The following is a 19584-nucleotide window of genomic DNA, read 5'->3' as shown; positions in this document are numbered from 1 at the left end:
TGGTCAAGTCTGTATAGAGGGTTTAATTAGTGTCTTAGAGTAAGGTGTAGGGACAATAGGGGTGTGCCAAAATATTGATATTGCTATATATCGCGATTCTCCCTGGTGATAAATAATCGATACACTGCTTGATTTTTTTTTATTGGGACTTTTTTTATATGCCTTTATTTAGAGAGGGATAGGAAAGTAGGCTGACAGGAAATGGGGAGAGAGATGGGGGGTGACACGCAGCAACGGTCGTCGGGAACGGAAGTCGAACCCGCGACACACTGTCAGGCTGGCATTGCATCCTAGGGTGCCTGGACCGCCACGCTACGGCCCAGGCCCTGCTTGATTTTTTGTGTTTTTGTGTGTTTTTTTTCTCAATTCTTTTTTTTTGGGGGGCTAGTGAAAGTTACAGGTATGGTGTGTGTGTGTGATATGAAATGTGAGTTTACCATAATCACAGTAATCCATAATCATATTCCATATTCCAGAGAAATGAGACAGACTCCAGTCACTTTCAGTTCTTTAGAGCACTGCAGAGGGCAGGTGTGTGTGTGTGTCTGTGTCCAGTTGATGCTGTTGACGTTCGTTAATGCATCAAGGAAGGCAATGGACCCTTCGCTAAGCCCCACCCACTCCACTCTGTGACTGGTGGTGCGAGTTAGTCACACCCATGGCCTGGCAAACTTTGCTTCTCACCCATTGACTTGAATGTTAATTGACGGCTTTTCCCCTTAAAAATAATCGATAATTTCAGCAGCAATAGCTTCTTCTAAATCTAGTCAACAAGGCCTGCAGTAGGCTATGCACTGGACAAATGTGCATGACATTATTTCAATAAACTAAAAGCACAGGAAATGTTAGAGGGAGTAATAGCCATGGATACACAACGGTCGTCTGTCTCGACCGTCATGGATGAACTTCATATTTCAAATTTAAAGGGCTTATCCCATGGCCACGGATGTTACATTTATGTACGGTCCCTCAAAAGTACCCGTATCATCCGTATTGTTCAATAAAAAGCATTTTAATCTGATCGGTGGCCATTTTCTCCATATGTGTTCAACTAAGCGACCCTGTCGGTTGGTAGGTGTATTGCATTCTGATACATTATAACTCTATGAGAAAATGGCCACCGATCGGATTAAAATGCTTTTTATTGGAACAATACAGAATATACAGGTACTTTTGAGAGTCCCGTGCATAATTTTAACATCCGTGGCCATAGCATAAGCAATTTATATTTGAAATCTGAACGTTTATATAGATGTACGGACCGTAATTGGAGAAAGTGCAAACATCAGGTTGAAGTTGATCCATGACTGTAACAGGAGTTTTCATGTACCGCAGGGTAAGACTACAGTAGCAGTTAATAAATAGACAAACAAATTAATGAATATACTTTAACGTGCGGAATTCAAAACGGGCAGCGCTGTGATTCTGAATTTTGTTACGATTACGGTGATTAGTATTATTGACACCACCTGGGCGAGTGAGTCGTGTAACTTTCCCGACGTTAAGTTGTGTATGTGTTCAACAACACAGGCACAGCCATGAAGCCTTCCAGTTTAAGCGCAGATTTCAGCTTGGGAAAATAACCCTCCAATGGTTTTGGGTACGTGGAATCTGTTGCTGGTTCATAGTCACCATTGCGTTATCGTGGTATTCCTGTTCTTGCTTTTATGTTGCAAATGATTGCGTGTGTGTGTGTGTGTGTGTGTGTGTGAGACTGAGTGTGTGTATGTGTCATCGATCTATGGCAGGTGACTAAGGCTTGCCAGACCTGTGCCAGGCTAACAACGGTTGCTAAACTGGCATTGGACAATCGCTTTTGGGGTGGGGTTTAGCGAAGGGTCCATTATGCTTCTGCACTGTCAAATAGCTCTTCATATAATCTAACTCTGTGCCATGCTATGAGCTTGAATATCTTCTATTTTTGAATAGCCAAAGAAATCTAAAAAGACAGAGATGCGTTCCCGGATTGAATGGGTTAAGTTATCATACTTGTATCGGGGGTCAGGCTTGTTTGTTTGTGGCGCCTGATGGCTACTGGCATAGTACCGGAGAGTGTCTGTGGATGAATGTGCTTCTCATCCTGACAGATCTTCATAGAGTGGATGAGAGGTTCAAGAGGATCGTGTCCAGCGTTCCTCCTCTCCCTCCCCTCTGCAACCACACCCAGATTATCCAGTTTAACCCATTCAATCTGGGAACGCATACCGTGTCATTTTAGAGTTTTGTTTAGCTGTAACCATTATTTTATACTTTGGGCTATTCAAAAATAGATTTCTCAAAAAAGAAAATTGCAGATCTACAAGCACTGCGAGCTTGTAGATCTGCAATTTTCTTTTTTGAAAAATCGTGAAATTTTGTTTTTTAAAGCGAACATTTTTAACTCAAATCTTTTTTTTCTGGGGATTCTACAAATGTCTTCTAAATCCTAACAGTTGTTTGGAAAAATAAACCTATGTTGCTATATCAGTGGTGCTCAACCTTTTTTCATGTCAAGGACCCCCAAATTGATATGTATTTGTCCGTCCGAGGACCCCCCATCTCAAAATATTTTGTTCCTGGCACCCCCCCAGAAGCAAAGATTTGAGTTAAAATTTATATATTCAAAGATGTGCACACATTTTCACTATTTTTCAAAATAGCAGATCTACAAGCTCATAGCGCGGCACACGGTGCCGTGCTATGAGCTTGTATATCTGCAATTTTTGGAATTGCCAAAGAAATCTAAAAATTACACAGATGCTTTCCCCCGGTCTTAAATGCGTTAACTCCAGCTATGGAGCTAGCCTTCCTCACCAGCTTGTTCAGTTTGTTTGGCATCCCTTGTATTGATTTTATGCCCCAACATAACAACGCCACGGCAACGAAAGAAGACAACACTGACTGGCTGCAACAGACTGCTAGAACATCTGCAGCAGCCTGTTGCTTACATTGAAAGACCTGAGCCTCCTCAGGAAGAACAGCTTGTAGCCCTGTTCCTTCCTGTAGACGGGAGGGCTTCAGCCCCCCGCCACATAACAGAGCCACCTGAACCCCCCCCCCCCCCCCCCCCCACTGCAGGGGTCAAGCCTCCAGGCCTGTAATGTTCTCTTGCTGTGCGGCACACATACACTCGTCCACTTATGGAAAATATCGTTGCTGTCGGTTGGAAACCTCATATATACAAAACTGGATTAAAATTCAAAAGTAGCAAAAATAGCAGATGCAACGCGTTTTGAGCTTGTAGATCTGCAATTTTTGCTACTTTTGTGTGGCAATGTAGTCGACGAAGTTGTGCATTAAAAGTAAAATAATGGAGAAATATGGAGATATAGTATGAGCTTTCCACCTGACAGCGACGATATATAAGTATGACTATTACTTTTTCCCCACATCTCTGTAGACCAGAATGTTTTTTGCACCACTAAACTCTAAGATGTGCGCTCCTCTTTTGAAATGAGGTGTTTATGCCTTGCAACCCTACCATAACATCCCCTTCTATGTGTAGTTGTCGACGGACTGTTCTGATCACGTCGTGCATTAACATTATCAGTCAACTTTTTCTAACATATCACACAAATGGCATGGGCAATTTAGACATCAAATGTGCACTTTTGACCACAATTACCAACCTCATTTACTGAGGTTTTCCCCCATAGATTTAGTCTCTGTTCCAATTGAAACACTAGCCAGTTGGGGCAGTTTTTTGTGACTGAAGCGTTCACAGTCACTTAGATCTTGATCCTAAATTGAGGTCAACTGGGCCTGGCAGCATTTGTGTATGCCGCAGAGCATGATAGGTTGTTTATTGCTTAAAGGACGACTTCACCGCTTTTCAACCTATCTTCATATAATAGGTCCTCACTAATACTCATGATAAAATGGTACAATTTTTTTCTACTCGGTCTGTGTCTCAGAGGAGGGCTGTGGACAGTTCAGAGTCCCGTCTACCAGTGACATCATCAATGGGGAATCCAAGCTAATAGAAACTGCAGGCTTTCTATTCCTGGAAAGTTGCAATGCAATAAAAGAAGCCATTGTTCTCGTGTTAATAAAAATCTAAATAAAAAATGTGAGATCTTGTTGGAAAAAAAAATCATGCCTAACGATGATGTCACTGGTAGACGGATTTCTGGACTGTCCACAACCCTCCTATGAGACACAGACCAAGTAGAATTTTTTTTTACCATTTTATCATGAGTATTAGTGAGGACCAATTATATGAAGATAGGTTGAAAAGCGGTGAAGTCGTCCTTTAATTGTACCATACATTACACTTGTATGGACGCATCTTCAATTATTATGTTTTGACACTAATTTGTTGCAGGTTTCTCCTTTTATCTGTGACCTTATATACACATAGGTCTATGTGTTTTGCTCAGTCAGCTTTAGTAAGACTGATTTTATTATAGTTTTTTCTTTTTTCACACAATGTTTGATCTCAACAGCCCTGCAGTAAGCAAATGATGTGCAAGTTGTGCACCAATTGTGATAGTTCAATGCAACAGAACAGAGTGCATTAAGTGTCCAACATTGCCCTCTTCTGACAGCAGTGTGTAAATGTCACTACAGGGAATGGAAAGGATTGTCCTCTTAGTAACTTAAATCCTATATACTTCCCCCACATCTCTATACTAGGTCCTTTTTCCCCTCTACACCAAATGTCTTCTTACAACCCATTGCAATGCGATTCATTGTGAGCTTGTAGATGTGCTATTTTTGACGAATGCTTCCCAAATAATAGGGATGCTAGGGTTCAAGTGGGTACATTTAGGCAGAGGGAATAGAGTTTCATGAAGCTCTTTGATGAACTAAATTCCTCTACTCGTAATACCTCTTTAAAGGGAAACTTAGCTAATGTTCAACCTGAACTCTTATGATTCTATCGTGGGGAGGATATGTGAAAATCTGTCTCAACGCTTCCATGTGTTCTGTGTTTGAGAGCTTGCTCTCTCAGTGCTCAGAAATGCATCGATTGCTTTACACAAGCAAGCAGAGACTTTCTTTCCAGCACAGAGAGGGACAACTCTCAAGGTATACGGAGGAGGCCTCTGGTTTTAGGGCAGTAATGTTAATGTTTATTGGCACCACATGGTGGGTCTGCAACGGACCAACGGACCAAAAAGGTGGACCTAATGGAAAGGGACAACCCACCACTGTTGTGGTGTTGAAAGAACACTGGCATTTATTTTATTTTATACCACCGTTACATTTTTGGCTTGTGCACCTTATCCAGTCCACATGGTTCTCCAAATAAAGGGAAAGAGGGATATAATATTTTGTTGCTGTCAGGCAGAAACCTTGTATCTCCATATTTCAACTTGTTTTTTTGTAAATTAATCCTAGTTTCACTCAAAAGTAGCAAAAATGGTGAGCTCACAAGTGACGCTGGTTTTCTTGTAGCACATTGTAAAGTCACTGAGACATTGTAATCAAGTGGATATAAAACATCATAAAAGTTAAGTCCCTGATGTTTTATATAGGGCTGATTTTTCTTGTAGCACATTGTAAAGTCACTGAGACATTGTAATCAAGTGGATATAAAACGTCATAAAAGTTTGTCACCATTTGCAAATCATCAACACCGTATTAACTATTTGTCACAGGGACATTCTATTATTGGCACACGCACACATACTGTACATATGCACACACAAACACACTTTTATATACAGTACACACACACCCCTTTTTAATCCATTAAGACCGGGAATGCATCTGTGTCATTTTAAGATTTCTTTGGCTATTAAAACAAGATATGACAAGTCATAATATCCCCGCTTGCGGCAGGCTTTTTTTGCCCCAATCTGCAGCACAAAATGTAAAAGTGGTCTTTAAAATGAAATCTCAGCCATTCCAATGCAACCGAAAGGACTCCACAGAGAGGTTCATCGGTTGGCTACCAATATAAAGTGTGTGTGTGTGTGTGTGTGTGTGTGTGTGTGTGTGTTAACGAAAAGTGCAGTAGAACCTTTACCAGACCATAATGAAGTCTGTGGGTTTCAGATACCACATAGCCTTTATAAAAGTGAAGCTCACAACGTGTCTTTTAATTTCAGCAAGTTTGCCCTTTCCACTACTGGCTTACATGAACAAAATACCCAAATGGGTCCATTTGGTTTCATTAATGTCTTTTCTAATTCAAGTATTCAATAAAAAAGGAAAAAGATCAGATCTACAAGCACACAAGGCGGCGACGCGTTGTGAGCTTGTAGATCTGCTATTTTAATGAAGCATGAAACACGCTGATTTTAGCGTCAGTTTTGATGCTAAAAGCATCATCAATCTTGGAATGGTTTGCATCATTTTAATCACAAGGCACGTACCTTTAAAATGGTATATAGATTGACAATGTAGGTGACACACACGCAAGTGTAAATGTGTTTGTTTGGGAAAAAAACGCTTGTTTCGGCGCTTGTTTTTCACACACACACACACACACACACACACACACACACACACACACACACACACACACACACACACACACACACACACACACACACACACACACACACACAGTGTTGCCATGTGTACTAATTTTAAGCGACCTCGTGTTCTGTAAAGTTGCTTGTAAATATTGGTAGTTGCTTTTTATTTGTTTTGTTGTGAGCTTGTAGATCGGCTACTTCCAAATAGTCTATTTTCAAATAGCCGATGCATATAGGTTTAAAGTGCTCATGTAGCCTAATAGTCACTTAAATATTTGGCTTGTTTTCATTGACCTGGTTGCTTATTTCTCTCTCATAAATCTGGCAACCGTGTCTTTGTTTAGACCAACGAAGAAGAAAATGCGGAAGTGATGTTTTTTTCCCGTGTGAAAGACAGTATTATGTTGCGAAAATATAAAGACATTACAGCACCATAACATGGTTAATACATTTTATTGTGGGATGTACAATACATGAAAATTACGGGTGTAATAACGCGACTTGCGTCGAGAACTAATGGAGAGCGGACATGACCGCGTTTGGCTAAAAACTGATAGTTAGTTGCTGTTACTATTAGCCAAAATCGGCTAGCGCTGGAAGGAATCCACTTCACATTAACACATTTATATCATATTTACATGCCGAGTTAAGCTCTGACATTTAAGTGATATGTAGCCTGATATTACCAGATTGCTATAGTGGGTTTAGAATATTTTAGACGTTTTTTTTCATTTGCTCATTGCTCATTTCAGCTCTTCTGGAAAATCAGCCAGCCCGAGAAGACTGTCTTCATGGGCAGTCAGAGGCGTGTCTAGTCCCATAGCTTGGGAGGACGAGGCCGCCCGTTCAGAGTATGGGAACGTATCCCATTGGCTTAAACGACAGCCAATCACGCAAAAAAAGTGTCGAATACATGTGGGAAATATGTCGGGTCAGAGTGAATATAGACCCGCAGCTCTGCAAGCGGGTAAAAATAGCAGATATACAAGCTCGTAGTGTGGCACCAAGTGCCACGCTACGAGCTTGTAGATCTGCTTTTTTTTTTTTTTATCGTGAAAATGTGTTAACTCAAATCTTCGCTCCTTCGGGGTCCCTGGAACTACATATTTTGAGATGGGGGTCTGCGGCCAAATGCATATCATTTTAGGGGCCCTTGGCATGAAACGAAGTTTGAGAACCACTGATATAGCAACATACGTTTTTTCAAAAAACTGTTAGGACTTAGAAGACATTTGTAGAATCCCCCAGAAGCAAAGATTTGAGTTACAAATGTTAGCTTGAAAAAAATATATATATAAGATAGCATATATATATAAGATAGCAGATCTACAAGCTGACCTTGTATATCTGCTATTTTTTGAATAGCCAAAGTATGAGATAATGGTTGAACTGGTTAAAATCTAAAGTGACAGCTGCTTTTGCCGGTCTTAATGGGTTATGGTACTTTATTATCCCCTTGGGGAAGTTTGTCCTCTGCATTTGACCATCCTAACTACTTATTAGGAGCAGTGAGCAGCCACAGTGCAGCGCCCAGGGACCAACTCCACTTGGAATGCCAGTACCTCGGTCAAGGGCAAATGGCAGGAATATGTACCTACTATAGCATGCATGTCATTTAGCTGTGGGAGGAGGAAAAGCGTGCAAACGCAGAGAGGACATGTTAAACTCAACACAGAAAAGCACTCGCTGCTGGGGGTTTGGAACCCAGGACCTTCTTGATGTGAGGCAACAGTTCTAAGACACTGCTCCACCCGTGTTGCCTTCTCTCTCCCTCCATTACTCCAGAGAGCCAAGAGATGGTGTTTGTCTATGTGACCTTTCTCCTTTGCCATTCCTTGATGATGGTGTGTGTGTGTGTGTGGGGGGGTGTAATGGGCAGTGCTAAAGGGCTTCCCTGCTAGGTCAGTAGTTGTCTGATCTCCCCAGACCTGACCTCAGCTAGCCACTCTTCTGTGTGGAAATGTCAAACGCAAGCCAACAAAAACACATTCACGCACGCACGCACGCCCGCACGCACGCACGCACGCACTATTTCTCTCTGCCTCTCTCTCTGGCTCTTTCTCTGCCTCTTTCTCTGCCTCTCTCTTTGCCTCTCTGTCATTGTCTTGTTCTCTGTCTGTCTCTCTCTTTCTCTCTGTCTCTCCGTCTGTCTCTGTCTCTCTCCCCCCTCCCTCTCCTGGCCTCCCTCCATCTCCTCCTCATCCCAGAAGGGAGTAGTGGAGTTGGTCAGGGGTTGCATTCTGAGTAGGTGATGCAGGGTTTAGCTGACGGCTGGCTGAGAATTTAGCTGAAGGCGTGTAGTCATTACAGTGGCTTTCCAACTCTCAGCAGCAGCATCCATTTACTACCATGGGACAGAACTTTCCCCAGCACTCTGGAGACATGGCTAGAGGTCACTCTGCCATTGTTGTCTGCACCAGCACCGCGCTGCACTATTTGTTAGGAACAATCAAGAATAAATGTCTTCCCACTGAAAGATACAATAGAAACATTTTTATTTCATATTTTTTGGGGGTAAAGATTTGTCTACAGAGGTCACTGTAGTACTAATGTAAAATAGATGGAGGAAGGATAAAGGACTTACAACTTCTTTGGTCGTACCGGTAACTTAATACAGTAGCTGTAAATGCTCAGTAAATCATCAGCGTTGGATTTGATTTAAGTTCACCTAGAACTGACATGTCCTTCCCTAAGGCTTTTTAAATGTCAACTTTTTAAGAAATCATTTTTCATTGCTATGCAGTGGGGTGGAGGGGGATAGAATGACTTCCCTGCAGTTGGTGTAAATATATATCAACAATAACAAATGAAGGAAAACATCTTATCAGAACATTCATTAGTATCACTGTTGCTGCTACATATATAAGTTCTGTCGCAGGCTTTCTGTCACACCCTTCAAGATTTGGAATCAAATTCATAGTGTCATTCTTTTGGTCTTTGGCATTTGTATGCGTGTGTATGTCAGACATTGCCAATTGTCCCTACATGCATGTGTACTGTGGTCCCTGTCACTGTCAACCCCCCCCCACTGATGTTTGTGTGTGTGTGTGTGTGTGTGTGTGTGTGTGTGTGTGTGTGTGTGTGTGTGTGTGTGTGTGTGTGTGTGTGTGTGTGTGTGTGTGTGTGTGTGTGTGTGTGTGTTTGTCAGGAGAGAAGAGTAAAGCGGTGGAGCTGGAGGACGTCAAGTTCCACCAATGCGTGCGCCTGTCTCGCTTTGAAAATGACCGCACCATCTCCTTCATCCCCCCCGATGGAGAGAGCGAACTCATGTCCTACCGCCTCAACACTACAGTCAGTCGTGTACACACACACACACACACACACACACACACACACACACACACACACACACACACACACACACGTTTGTCTTACTAACTTTGTGGTGATGTCAAATGCAATTTGTCATAAAACAAGAAATGACTAAAGTCATAATATAGCCGCGAGCGGCAGGCTTTTTTTGCCCCAATCTGCCGTTGAGAAATTGAAATAAAAAAAAAAAAATGGAAAAAAAAAATGTTTTTGAAAAAACATTAAAAAAAAAAAAAAGTGAAAAAATATATGTCCTTTTGAATATGATTTGACATTCATATTATTAGCAGCTGTATTGTGTGTGTCCCCCCCCCCCCCCAACTACTCAAGTTAAAGTATCAATACTGCAATGTAGAAGAACTCTGCCAAAAAATGGCATACCTCAATATGACATTTTGCGGCTATATTATGACTTTGTCATGTCTTGTTTTTTTATAGTGCTGTAACATGTTATGGCCTAATCACTGTCATTCAAGCATAAATGTCTTAACATTAAAATAAAAATAAGTAACCGGTATAGGACTAGCCTACCTATTGTGGTACAAAAGAAGTCCTTCTGCAGTGAATTACAACATTAGGATTGTGCAGAATTCAAGAAGCTTTATTTGTTACTGACTCATAAAGATACAAGCAGCGAAATGTTGTTGGAACTTGTACCACAGATGGTTCTACGTATAATTGATATAATGAAGAAAAGAAAATATTAAGCAAGAAAATAAAATGGACAATAATAACTAAATAAAAATAGCCTACAGATATATACAGTTTTAGGAATACTCTGGGACTTGTCTTAGACAGGCATGTCATCAGTGGTGTAAAGTAACTACATGTACTCAAGTACTGTATTTAAGTACAATTTTGAGGTATTTTTCACTTTACTGTTGTATTTCCAGTTTTCAGTACTTGTACTTCTACTCCACTACATCTCAGAGGCAAATATTGTACTTTTGCTCCACTACAATTATTTGAAAACTTGAGTTACTAGTTACTTTGCAGATATAAATTATTACATTATAAAACATACATTAACCACTTTAGCCCTATTTTATACCAAGGCTATTTGAAAGTAGTTGATCTACAAGCTCACAAAGTGTCGCATCGCGACGCGTTGTGAGCTTGTAGATCTGCTATTTTCAAACATGTGTTTTACTTTTGGTACTTTAAATACATTTGGATACCAACACTTTTGTACTTTTACTCATGTAAATTTTGAATTGCGGACTTTTACTTGTAACAGAGTACTTCTACATTGCAGTATTGATACTTTTACTCAAGTAAAACATTTGAGTACTTCCACTGCTCCTCAGAGTTAAATCAACACTGAAGCCCTGCGGCTGTTGTAAATCACAGATGATTAGAAGATTCTCCGCTGGCCGACTTTTTATGACTTAATGACTTTATGACTCTCAGCCTCTCACTCTGTCCTCTCACTATTACGGTTAGCATAGCATGTTGCTAACACATCAACAAAGCAACCACAAACTTTTCGCTGGAGCTGGTGTGTGTGGGTGTGTGTGTGAGAGAGAGAGAGAGAGAGAGAGAGAGAGAGAGAGAGAGAGAGAGAGAAAAAGAGAGCGTGCGCGCGCGTGTGTGTGTGTGTGTGTGAGAGAGAGAGAGAGGGACTTGGGAGAGGGACAGATGGAGACGGAGGGGGGGGGGTGCTGCGAGGAGAGGCGGGTGCTGTGAATGACGGCCGTCCATTGGCCGTCCATGGGACGTCCATGGGCTTTAAAGTAGTGTCTCCCCATTGGCTGTAAAGTAGTGAAGGACAGCCAGGACAGCCAATAGACAAATAGGTGTCCCGAAAACATGTCGAAAACATGTCGTGTCGCGAGTGACGATGTCTGAGGCTGTCTGTAGAGCCGCAGCGCTTTCAGCTCGCGGCTAAAAAGCCATAACCTGTTTGCCCATCTAACCCTAACCAGCGTGTGATTTTGATGTGTGATGTACCTCAAGTACTGCATCTTAACATCACAGTTCCCACACACACACTCTCACTCTCTCTCACACACACACACACACACACACACACACACACACACACACACACACACACACACACAAAGATGTGTGATGTACCTCAAGTACTGTATCTTAATGCCACAGTTCACACACACACACACACACACACACACACACACACACACACACACACACACACACACACACACACACACACACACACACACACACACACACACACACACACACAAAGATGTGGGATGTACCTCAAGTACTGTATCTTAACACCACAGTCACGCTCTCACACAGACACAGACAGACACACACACACACACACACACACACACACACACACACACACACACACACACACACACACACACACACACACACACACACACACACACACACACTCACACTCACACTCACAAACAATCTTCCTTTGTCCCTCGACAGTAAAGGCAGACGTATTTCTCACGTCTCAATATTGCTGTCATTCACAGCTGTACATACACGCATGCCCCTAAAGACAGATATTCAATTCAAACTATATTTCAGACTTCCCAGAGGGTAATCAAGTTTAACAAACACGAAGGCTGTCTCACCATTGCTTTCACAGCCTGGACACACATAGAGAACAGCTCATCCTTGGGTTGATTAAATGTCAATGATGCTGTTCTCTGACCCATCCAGTCCACACATAAAATTATACATTGAGTGTCTTTTCACCCATTAAGACCTGAGGCCGATTCTACAAATGTCTTCTAAATCCTAACAGTTTTCTGAAACACTTATGTTGCTATAATATCAGTGGTTCTCAAACTTTTTCATGTCAAATTATGTATTTGGCTGCGGACCACCATCTCAAAATATTTTGTTCCAGGGGCCCCCAGAAGCAAAGATTTGAGTTACAAATATATTCAAAGATTTGCTAAAATCTTCAGGCTTTTCAAAAATAGCAGATTTACAAGCTATGAGCTTGTAGATCTGCTATTTTTGAATAGCCAAAGAATCTAAACTGACAAAGATGCGCTCCCGGTCTTAATGGGTTAATACAAAACACACAGGCTCATACACAGTGTACTGTATATCTAAACACATCTTTGCAGTATGGTGTCATGCAGCCATACTAGGATACAAGTCCTATGATATATAATGTAGCATCACCAAGACTGATGTTCACATAACCCCCCCACCCCACCCCCCGCCCCCCCATCATTAGGTGTTTTACAAACACCCTCATAGCTGTAGCTGTAAATTACACAACATAAACATGACACTGTAGATGAATACTGTAGCACATCCTATGTTATAAATGTCTGCCTGTGCCATTCTATATCATCTCTGTCAATCAGAAACCTTGTATCTCCATATTTTCATCATGTTTTTTCATGAATTATTTAATGTCTATTTTTATACTTTGATGCATGACAGCGTCGTGCAAAAGTATTGAAAATAGACCATCTACAAGCCCCACAAAACATCACGATGCGACACGTTGTAGATTGACTACTTTTGCCATTTTCTAAGGATTTTGAAAATATTTGACTATAATGAACACAATTGATAAATATTTAGCTAATAAAGTGTTAGCAAGTGCTTGTGACAAAATAATATCTTCATTGGAACACAGGTTCCTTTTTCCATTTATTGAAATTTAGCGGTTTTGGACATACAAGATATCCGCCCGACAGCAACGATATGTGACGATGTGTTGTGCATCGGCGTGTCTCTGACCTCGTCCCCTCTCTCCTCTCTCTGCCAGGTGAAGCCCCTCATATGGATCGAGAGTGTGATTGAGAAGTTCTCCCACAGCCGTGTGGAGATCAAGGTTAAGGTAATGACAACCAAATTTGTGACAAATTCTCTCTCACACACGCACACGCACCCACGCAGACCCTATTCGCTACCATATCCTCATATAGATTTAATTCCTTCGCTGAACCCTTTCTTCAGCCACTCAAGTGCGCGCACATTCACGCACGCACGCACATTCATTGGATCTCCCTGTCACTGTAGATGATTAATCCATGCAGTGAAGGGGCTGTAGTGACTGACAGAAATGCATAGAGATAACAGCCTCATAGATTGATGTCATCCACTTCTTGGAGCTCTGCCCAAAGGCTAGTAATAAAAAAAAGGAGTAAAATACATTTGGCATAAATATTGTTTCATGAAAAGTACAATCTACAACAGCCATTCCCGTTTTTTTGGTCTTTGTTGTTGTATGATAACCATTTGAACGTACCCTTATCAACCTCGATTGACCCTTGGTAACCTTTTAGTCAGCGTTTCTCAAAGTGGGGTCCAGCAGGGACCCTCAGTGTTCCTTGAGGGGTTTCCAAATGGACCCTTAACACTACAGGTCTGTAACGCTCAGAGTTATGGGGGTCGTTGAAATTAAAAAAGTTTGAGAACCACTTTTAGACCATGACTGTTTCTTCCCTCGGGCCAGGCTCGGAGTCAGTTCAAGAGCCGCTCCACTGCCAACAACGTGTCCATTCTGGTGCCAGTGCCCAGCGACGCAGACTCTCCCAAGTTCAAAACCAGCACGGGTAGTGCCAAGTGGGTACCAGAGAAGAGTGTGGTGCAATGGAACATCAAGTCTTTCCCTGTAAGCATAACACACTGTTCTATTTCAGCACAAGCTATTTATTTGTTTTCCATTTATGGTGCATCACCTATATAAATATTGCTGTGTAATCTGGTCTCATAGGTAATAAACGTCCCAAAAAAGTTTCAACAATTACTCAAATACAGTACCACATTCTATAATCACCTTTATTCGACCTAGTTGTCCTAATACAACACGTAAGCAGTTCTGTCCCTTCATTATTAAAAGGCTGAAAGTCTGTTCTTGACTTCATGGTCTGCATTGTGTAATGTTGGAAGGTGGTGGGTTTTAAATGCCAACTTAAAAGTTATCTCTTGTCACCGCACTCCTCAACAGCCCCATCTGCCATCTTTCCTGTTGGTGATAAGATGTAAACAAAGGCATCATATTTATGTTCCTCTTATCTACTGTAGCAAGTCCTGCTATCGCCACAGTAATTTGTCATACCATCTCCCTGTCAAAGAAGGTCAATAAGTATTACCATTACAAGTGACACATCATTACACTGTTTGAGTATGAAGCACAGCCTGTTCAGCCTGTGAGCATGGTCAAATCGACTGTTCTTTCTGGAAACTGCATTTCGTGGCAGTTATTTCATCCCTAAAGCTTTAGCGTCAGGCAGGACAAGGTGTGGCTAGCTTAGTCTGATGACGGTAGGTGGGAACAGACACGCCAGCAGCGGCTTGTGATAAGGACATGATTAAGTTACTTCTCACACATTATTCCCCTGGTCTTCTGGCTCATTCAATTCTTCACAACTTCTCTCTGTTAGAAAGCCACACCTGCCTGGCTGCCTCTAAAGAACACAACAGAGTATAACACACAAACAGCCAAAATATTAACTTTATGTACTGTAATTTATTAATGATGTCTCTTATTTCATTTATCTCTTAACGGTTCAATATTATGCCTTGGTTTTTATGAAAATAAGTATTCTTTACAACCATTGGGACAGGGACATTTGAACTAGTTTTTTTGCAATATGCAATATGTTGTTCACTTCCAATAGCGTTCATTGCAAGGCGAGCTGGCAACTCAATTACTGCAGAACTACACGTGTGGAAGTTAAACAAGAAAGCACTGTGAAACAATAAATGCTCAAGATAAACTGTTTTAGCTGAGCTTGTATGTGAAATGATTAGTCAGGTGAATGTTGGCTGAGCCTACATGTGATAAATACTGAATGTTTTGATTGGATGTCAAGTCACATCTAAAACATGTCTGTGAATGATTACTTCTCGGTTTGCCTTGTTTTGTCATAAATAAAAATGTGGTGTGTGTGTGTGTGTGCACTTGTGAATGTGCTTGGGTGTGTCTGTAGGGAGGTAAAGAGTACATGATGCGTGCTCACTTCGGGCTGCCCAGTGTGGAAAGTGATGAGCTTGAGGGAAAGAGACCAATTACTGTCAACTTTGAGATCCCTTACTTCACTGTGTCTGGGATTCAGGTAGGACCCAAAACGACCTACTGTAATCTCACACAAAAAAGTTTTACTTTATCTTATGCGTCCCTTTTTTAAATCAAATAACATGATGACGCACATGTATTTATTTGAATTGACCATTTCAGTTTTGGCTGTGCTTCTTAGGTGCGCTATCTAAAGATCATTGAGAAGAGTGGTTACCAGGCATTACCATGGGTACGATATATCACACAAAGTGGAGGTAAGGCCCTGATTCATATATACACTAACACACTCTACTGATTTAAAGTCTTGATATGAAATTACATACTTAGTTGTAATGTACAAAACTTTATCTTTTTAGTTTGTTATTTTCTGGGAATTTTAAACCTTTATTTGAGATAGTGGAGAGAGAGAAGGGGAATCACCCACAACAAACGGTCTAGCTGGCCGGGATATCGAACCGGGGACTCACTGATCAGGGCATTTTGCTCACATAATATGTGATGAGATGATAATGCGCCCTAACACATTGTATGCGCCTTAGCCATGAGGCGCCCCAATATATACATAACTTGATCTATTGATTGATTGATAGCTGAATGTTCGCCTGAAAGCCTGTAGCGGAAATTCGTTTTTTAACCTGCCAGCAGGGAAAAGAATCTAATTTTGTCAGTACCACCATTCATTGCACGCCCTAGGATTGAACCTCACTGTATCACATCCATCATATCCATTACCTGGCTCTGTCACTAGGAGACATGGCCTCATGGGGTAAGAATGACACCACAATATCTGCTACAGATGGAAATTCCACTAGCCCGCTACACAGACTAGCTTAGCACAAATTTCAATTTACTAGCCAGAATTTAAACACGGCTAATGAAGAAGATCCAAAAAAATGCCGGGCCAAACCGCTCCACCAGGTTAGTGCCCAGAATGTTTAGATTCAGTTGCTGCTTTAACCCATTCAATCTTTGGCTATTTTTTTTAGATTGTGAAAATTTGTGAAAATCTTTGAATACATATATTTTTAAAGCGAACATTTGTAACTCAAATCTTTGCTTCTGGGGGTCACTGGAACCAAATATTATGAGTTTTTTTCTTCTTCACAGAAACTTTTTTTTCGGCCTCAGGTCTTAATGGGTTAAGAATAAACCCACACCATTATCACATTAATCATATACATTACCTTTGTCTGCCACTGTAAGAGACGAGGACTGAGAGAGGTTTCAATGTTATAGCGCATATAGTGTACGCCACGGACAGAAATACTAGCCATTAGCTTACAGAGGCAATATTCATGAAGATCTTTTGAAATGGCAGAGATGCTGAGCAGAGATAAATGTGCACTAATGTGCATTAAAAAAAAAGAAAAATGCTACACGCAGTAAGGAAATGTTGAAAAGATTATTACAGAATCTTCCTAAACAGCCCGAGTTCAGTAGGTGCAGATGGAAATGGACCCAATACCTCCACTGGACCCATTCCCAAACTTCCTTAGGTTTCATAGCAGCTTTATGGCCTACGAATGAACTACGGTATATCACATCAATCATATCGTCTCTGTCGGTTGGAAACCTCATATGTCTAAAACGTGTTACTTTTCAGGATTCAAAAACAGCAAAAGTAGCTGATCTACAAGCTCGAGCTTGCGGGTCTGCTACTTTTGATGCTTTTAGAAATGTCTTCTAAATCCTAACAGTTTTTTAAATTATTATTGCTGTAATATCAGTGGTTCTCAAACTTGTTTCATGTCAAGGACCACCCAAAATGATATGTATTTGTGTCCGGACCCCCATCTCAAAATATTTTGTTCAAAGATTTGTGCACATTTTCACGATTTTTTTTCCCTCCAAAAATAGCAGATCTACAAGCTCATAGCACTATGAGCTTGTATATCTGCTATTTTTTTAATAGCCAAAGTATAAAATAATGGCTATAGCTAAAATCTAAAATGACACAGATGTGTTCCCGCATTGAATGGGTTAAATGACTCAGTCACGATGGGAGACGTTGAATGATGCCGCTGGGGGCCAGGAAGGTCCTGGAGTGGCACTCATTGGCTGCCAAGGTGACTAACTGTAGGGCAGTGGTGGTTAAAGTACAAGTAAAATACCGTCCCGGACAGCTGGGCGTAGCGGTCCGGGCACATAGGCTGGGAGTTTGAATCCCGATCCCGGCCACCTTTGCTGCGTGTCACTCCCCATTTCTCTCTCCCCATTTCCTGTCAGTCTACTGTATACTATCAATAAAGAAAGAAAAGCCAAACCCCCCCCCCCAAAAGAACTATCAATACCACAATGTATAAATACTCTGTTACAAGTAAAAGGCCTGTATTCAATTTGGAATCAAACCATACTTAACACATTGATTGCCAAAAACGAGTGAACTCGTTTTTAGAATCCATCAGAATCCATCACTTGCTTTCCTAGATCGAGTTAACTTTTTTGTTAACTGTTAACTTTTTGTGTGTGTGTGTGTGTGTGTGTGTGTGTGTGTGTGTGTGTGAGACTTTAGCACCAAGCAGGCGTTCTAGGGTTTCAAACGGTAGAAGCATGCACAGTAGAGTTTTAAATGCGGAGGTCTTGTAATTTGACCACCAGGCAGTGGCAGTTTCACTAATCAACCACAGTTCTAGGGGCTTGGCCCTCACACCTACCTCGCACCGCTGATCTGACCTATATGCACATTATATGGAGATCCCTGGTGTCATCAGTATATGCCTGCATATGGGTATGCCCAAATCTGTGTGTCAGTCTGTGTCCCTTTTATGCCCATATATGGAGATCCCTGATGTCATCAGTATATGCCCATAGCCTATGGGCATGGTTATGTCTGATTCATAATGACGGGGTTATGTGTGAGTCATAGTGACGCCACAGTCGTCCGCCGGCCGATGCAGATCTACAAGCTCACAACACGTTGCGATGCGTTGTGATCTTGTAGATCGGCTATTTTTAAATATCCTAAGAATAAAATACTGCTTTAATCGTTAATATGTTTGATATTAATAATCAAAAGTAACTAGTACCTAAGGTTGACAAATAATTGTATTTGAGTAAAAAGTACAATATTTTTCTCTGAGATGTAGTGGAGTAGAAGTGTAAAGTTTTTAAAAATGAACATGCTCAAGTAAAGTAATGGTACCACAAAATTGTACTTAAGAACAGTACTTGAGTAAATGTACTTCGCCACCACTAACACAAACACCTGGGTATTGAGACTATTCCACCACTGACTTGAAGGGACCTGTTCTCTACTGTGTGTGTGTGTGTGTGTGTGTGTGTGTGTGTGTGTGTGTGTGTGTGTGTGTGTGTGTGTGTGTGTGTGTGTGTGTGTGTGTGTGTGTGTGTGTGTGTGTGTGTGTGTGTGTGTGTGTGTGTGTGTGTGTGTGTGTGTGTGTGAAAGAGGAATGGGGGGAGGGAAAGGGAGGCAGGAAAAGGACGCGACGAGCAAAGGAGGAGGGAGGGAGGGGGGACTATCACCTTTCTCTTCTCTCAGCATGATGATGAGGTGGGAGGGAGAGGATGGTAGGAGAACGAAGGCAACCAGGGAGAATAGAGAGCAAAAGAGGGCAAAAAAGAGGCGACTATCGCCTTTCTTTTATCACTACCATCAGCAACACCGGGAGTCGATGATGATCAGATTTCTACTACTCACACAAAGGCACTCATATTCTGAATAGTAATGCAGCATGATGCATTACATTACATTAGCCATGTTGACTTATTAATTAAGTTGTGATGAACAGTCATTCACTGTCATACTGACTCCTTTCATTAGCATTTGACTCCAGCTAACTCACACACACAGTACAATTGTTATCGGCCATTTATAACTGAGGAGTGTACAAATGGAACCAAATGGACCATAACGTGTCCATT

The 19584-nt window shown here is 41.4% G+C and overlaps 1 protein-coding gene across 1 annotated transcript in view; it reads left to right on the top strand.

Moving 5' to 3' along the window:
• Window positions 1-19584, top strand: part of ap1m3 (adaptor related protein complex 1 subunit mu 3) — a 45138-nt gene that overhangs the window by 22964 nt on the left and 2590 nt on the right. Inside the window, exons 7-11 of the mRNA XM_084067503.1 lie at window positions 9556-9698; window positions 13447-13518; window positions 14137-14295; window positions 15617-15742; window positions 15884-15959. Coding sequence (XP_083923629.1) covers window positions 9556-9698; window positions 13447-13518; window positions 14137-14295; window positions 15617-15742; window positions 15884-15959 — 576 coding nt within the window. The remainder of the gene's footprint in view (window positions 1-9555; window positions 9699-13446; window positions 13519-14136; window positions 14296-15616; window positions 15743-15883; window positions 15960-19584) is intronic.

The sequence above is a fragment of the Gymnoscopelus microlampas genome, assembly GCF_963454915.1.
Source record: "Gymnoscopelus microlampas genome assembly, chromosome: 9".
NCBI classification, from domain to species: Eukaryota; Metazoa; Chordata; class Actinopteri; order Myctophiformes; family Myctophidae; genus Gymnoscopelus; species Gymnoscopelus microlampas.
Note: the sequence above shows the minus strand (reverse complement) of the source record. Positions and strands in the feature narration are given on the sequence as shown.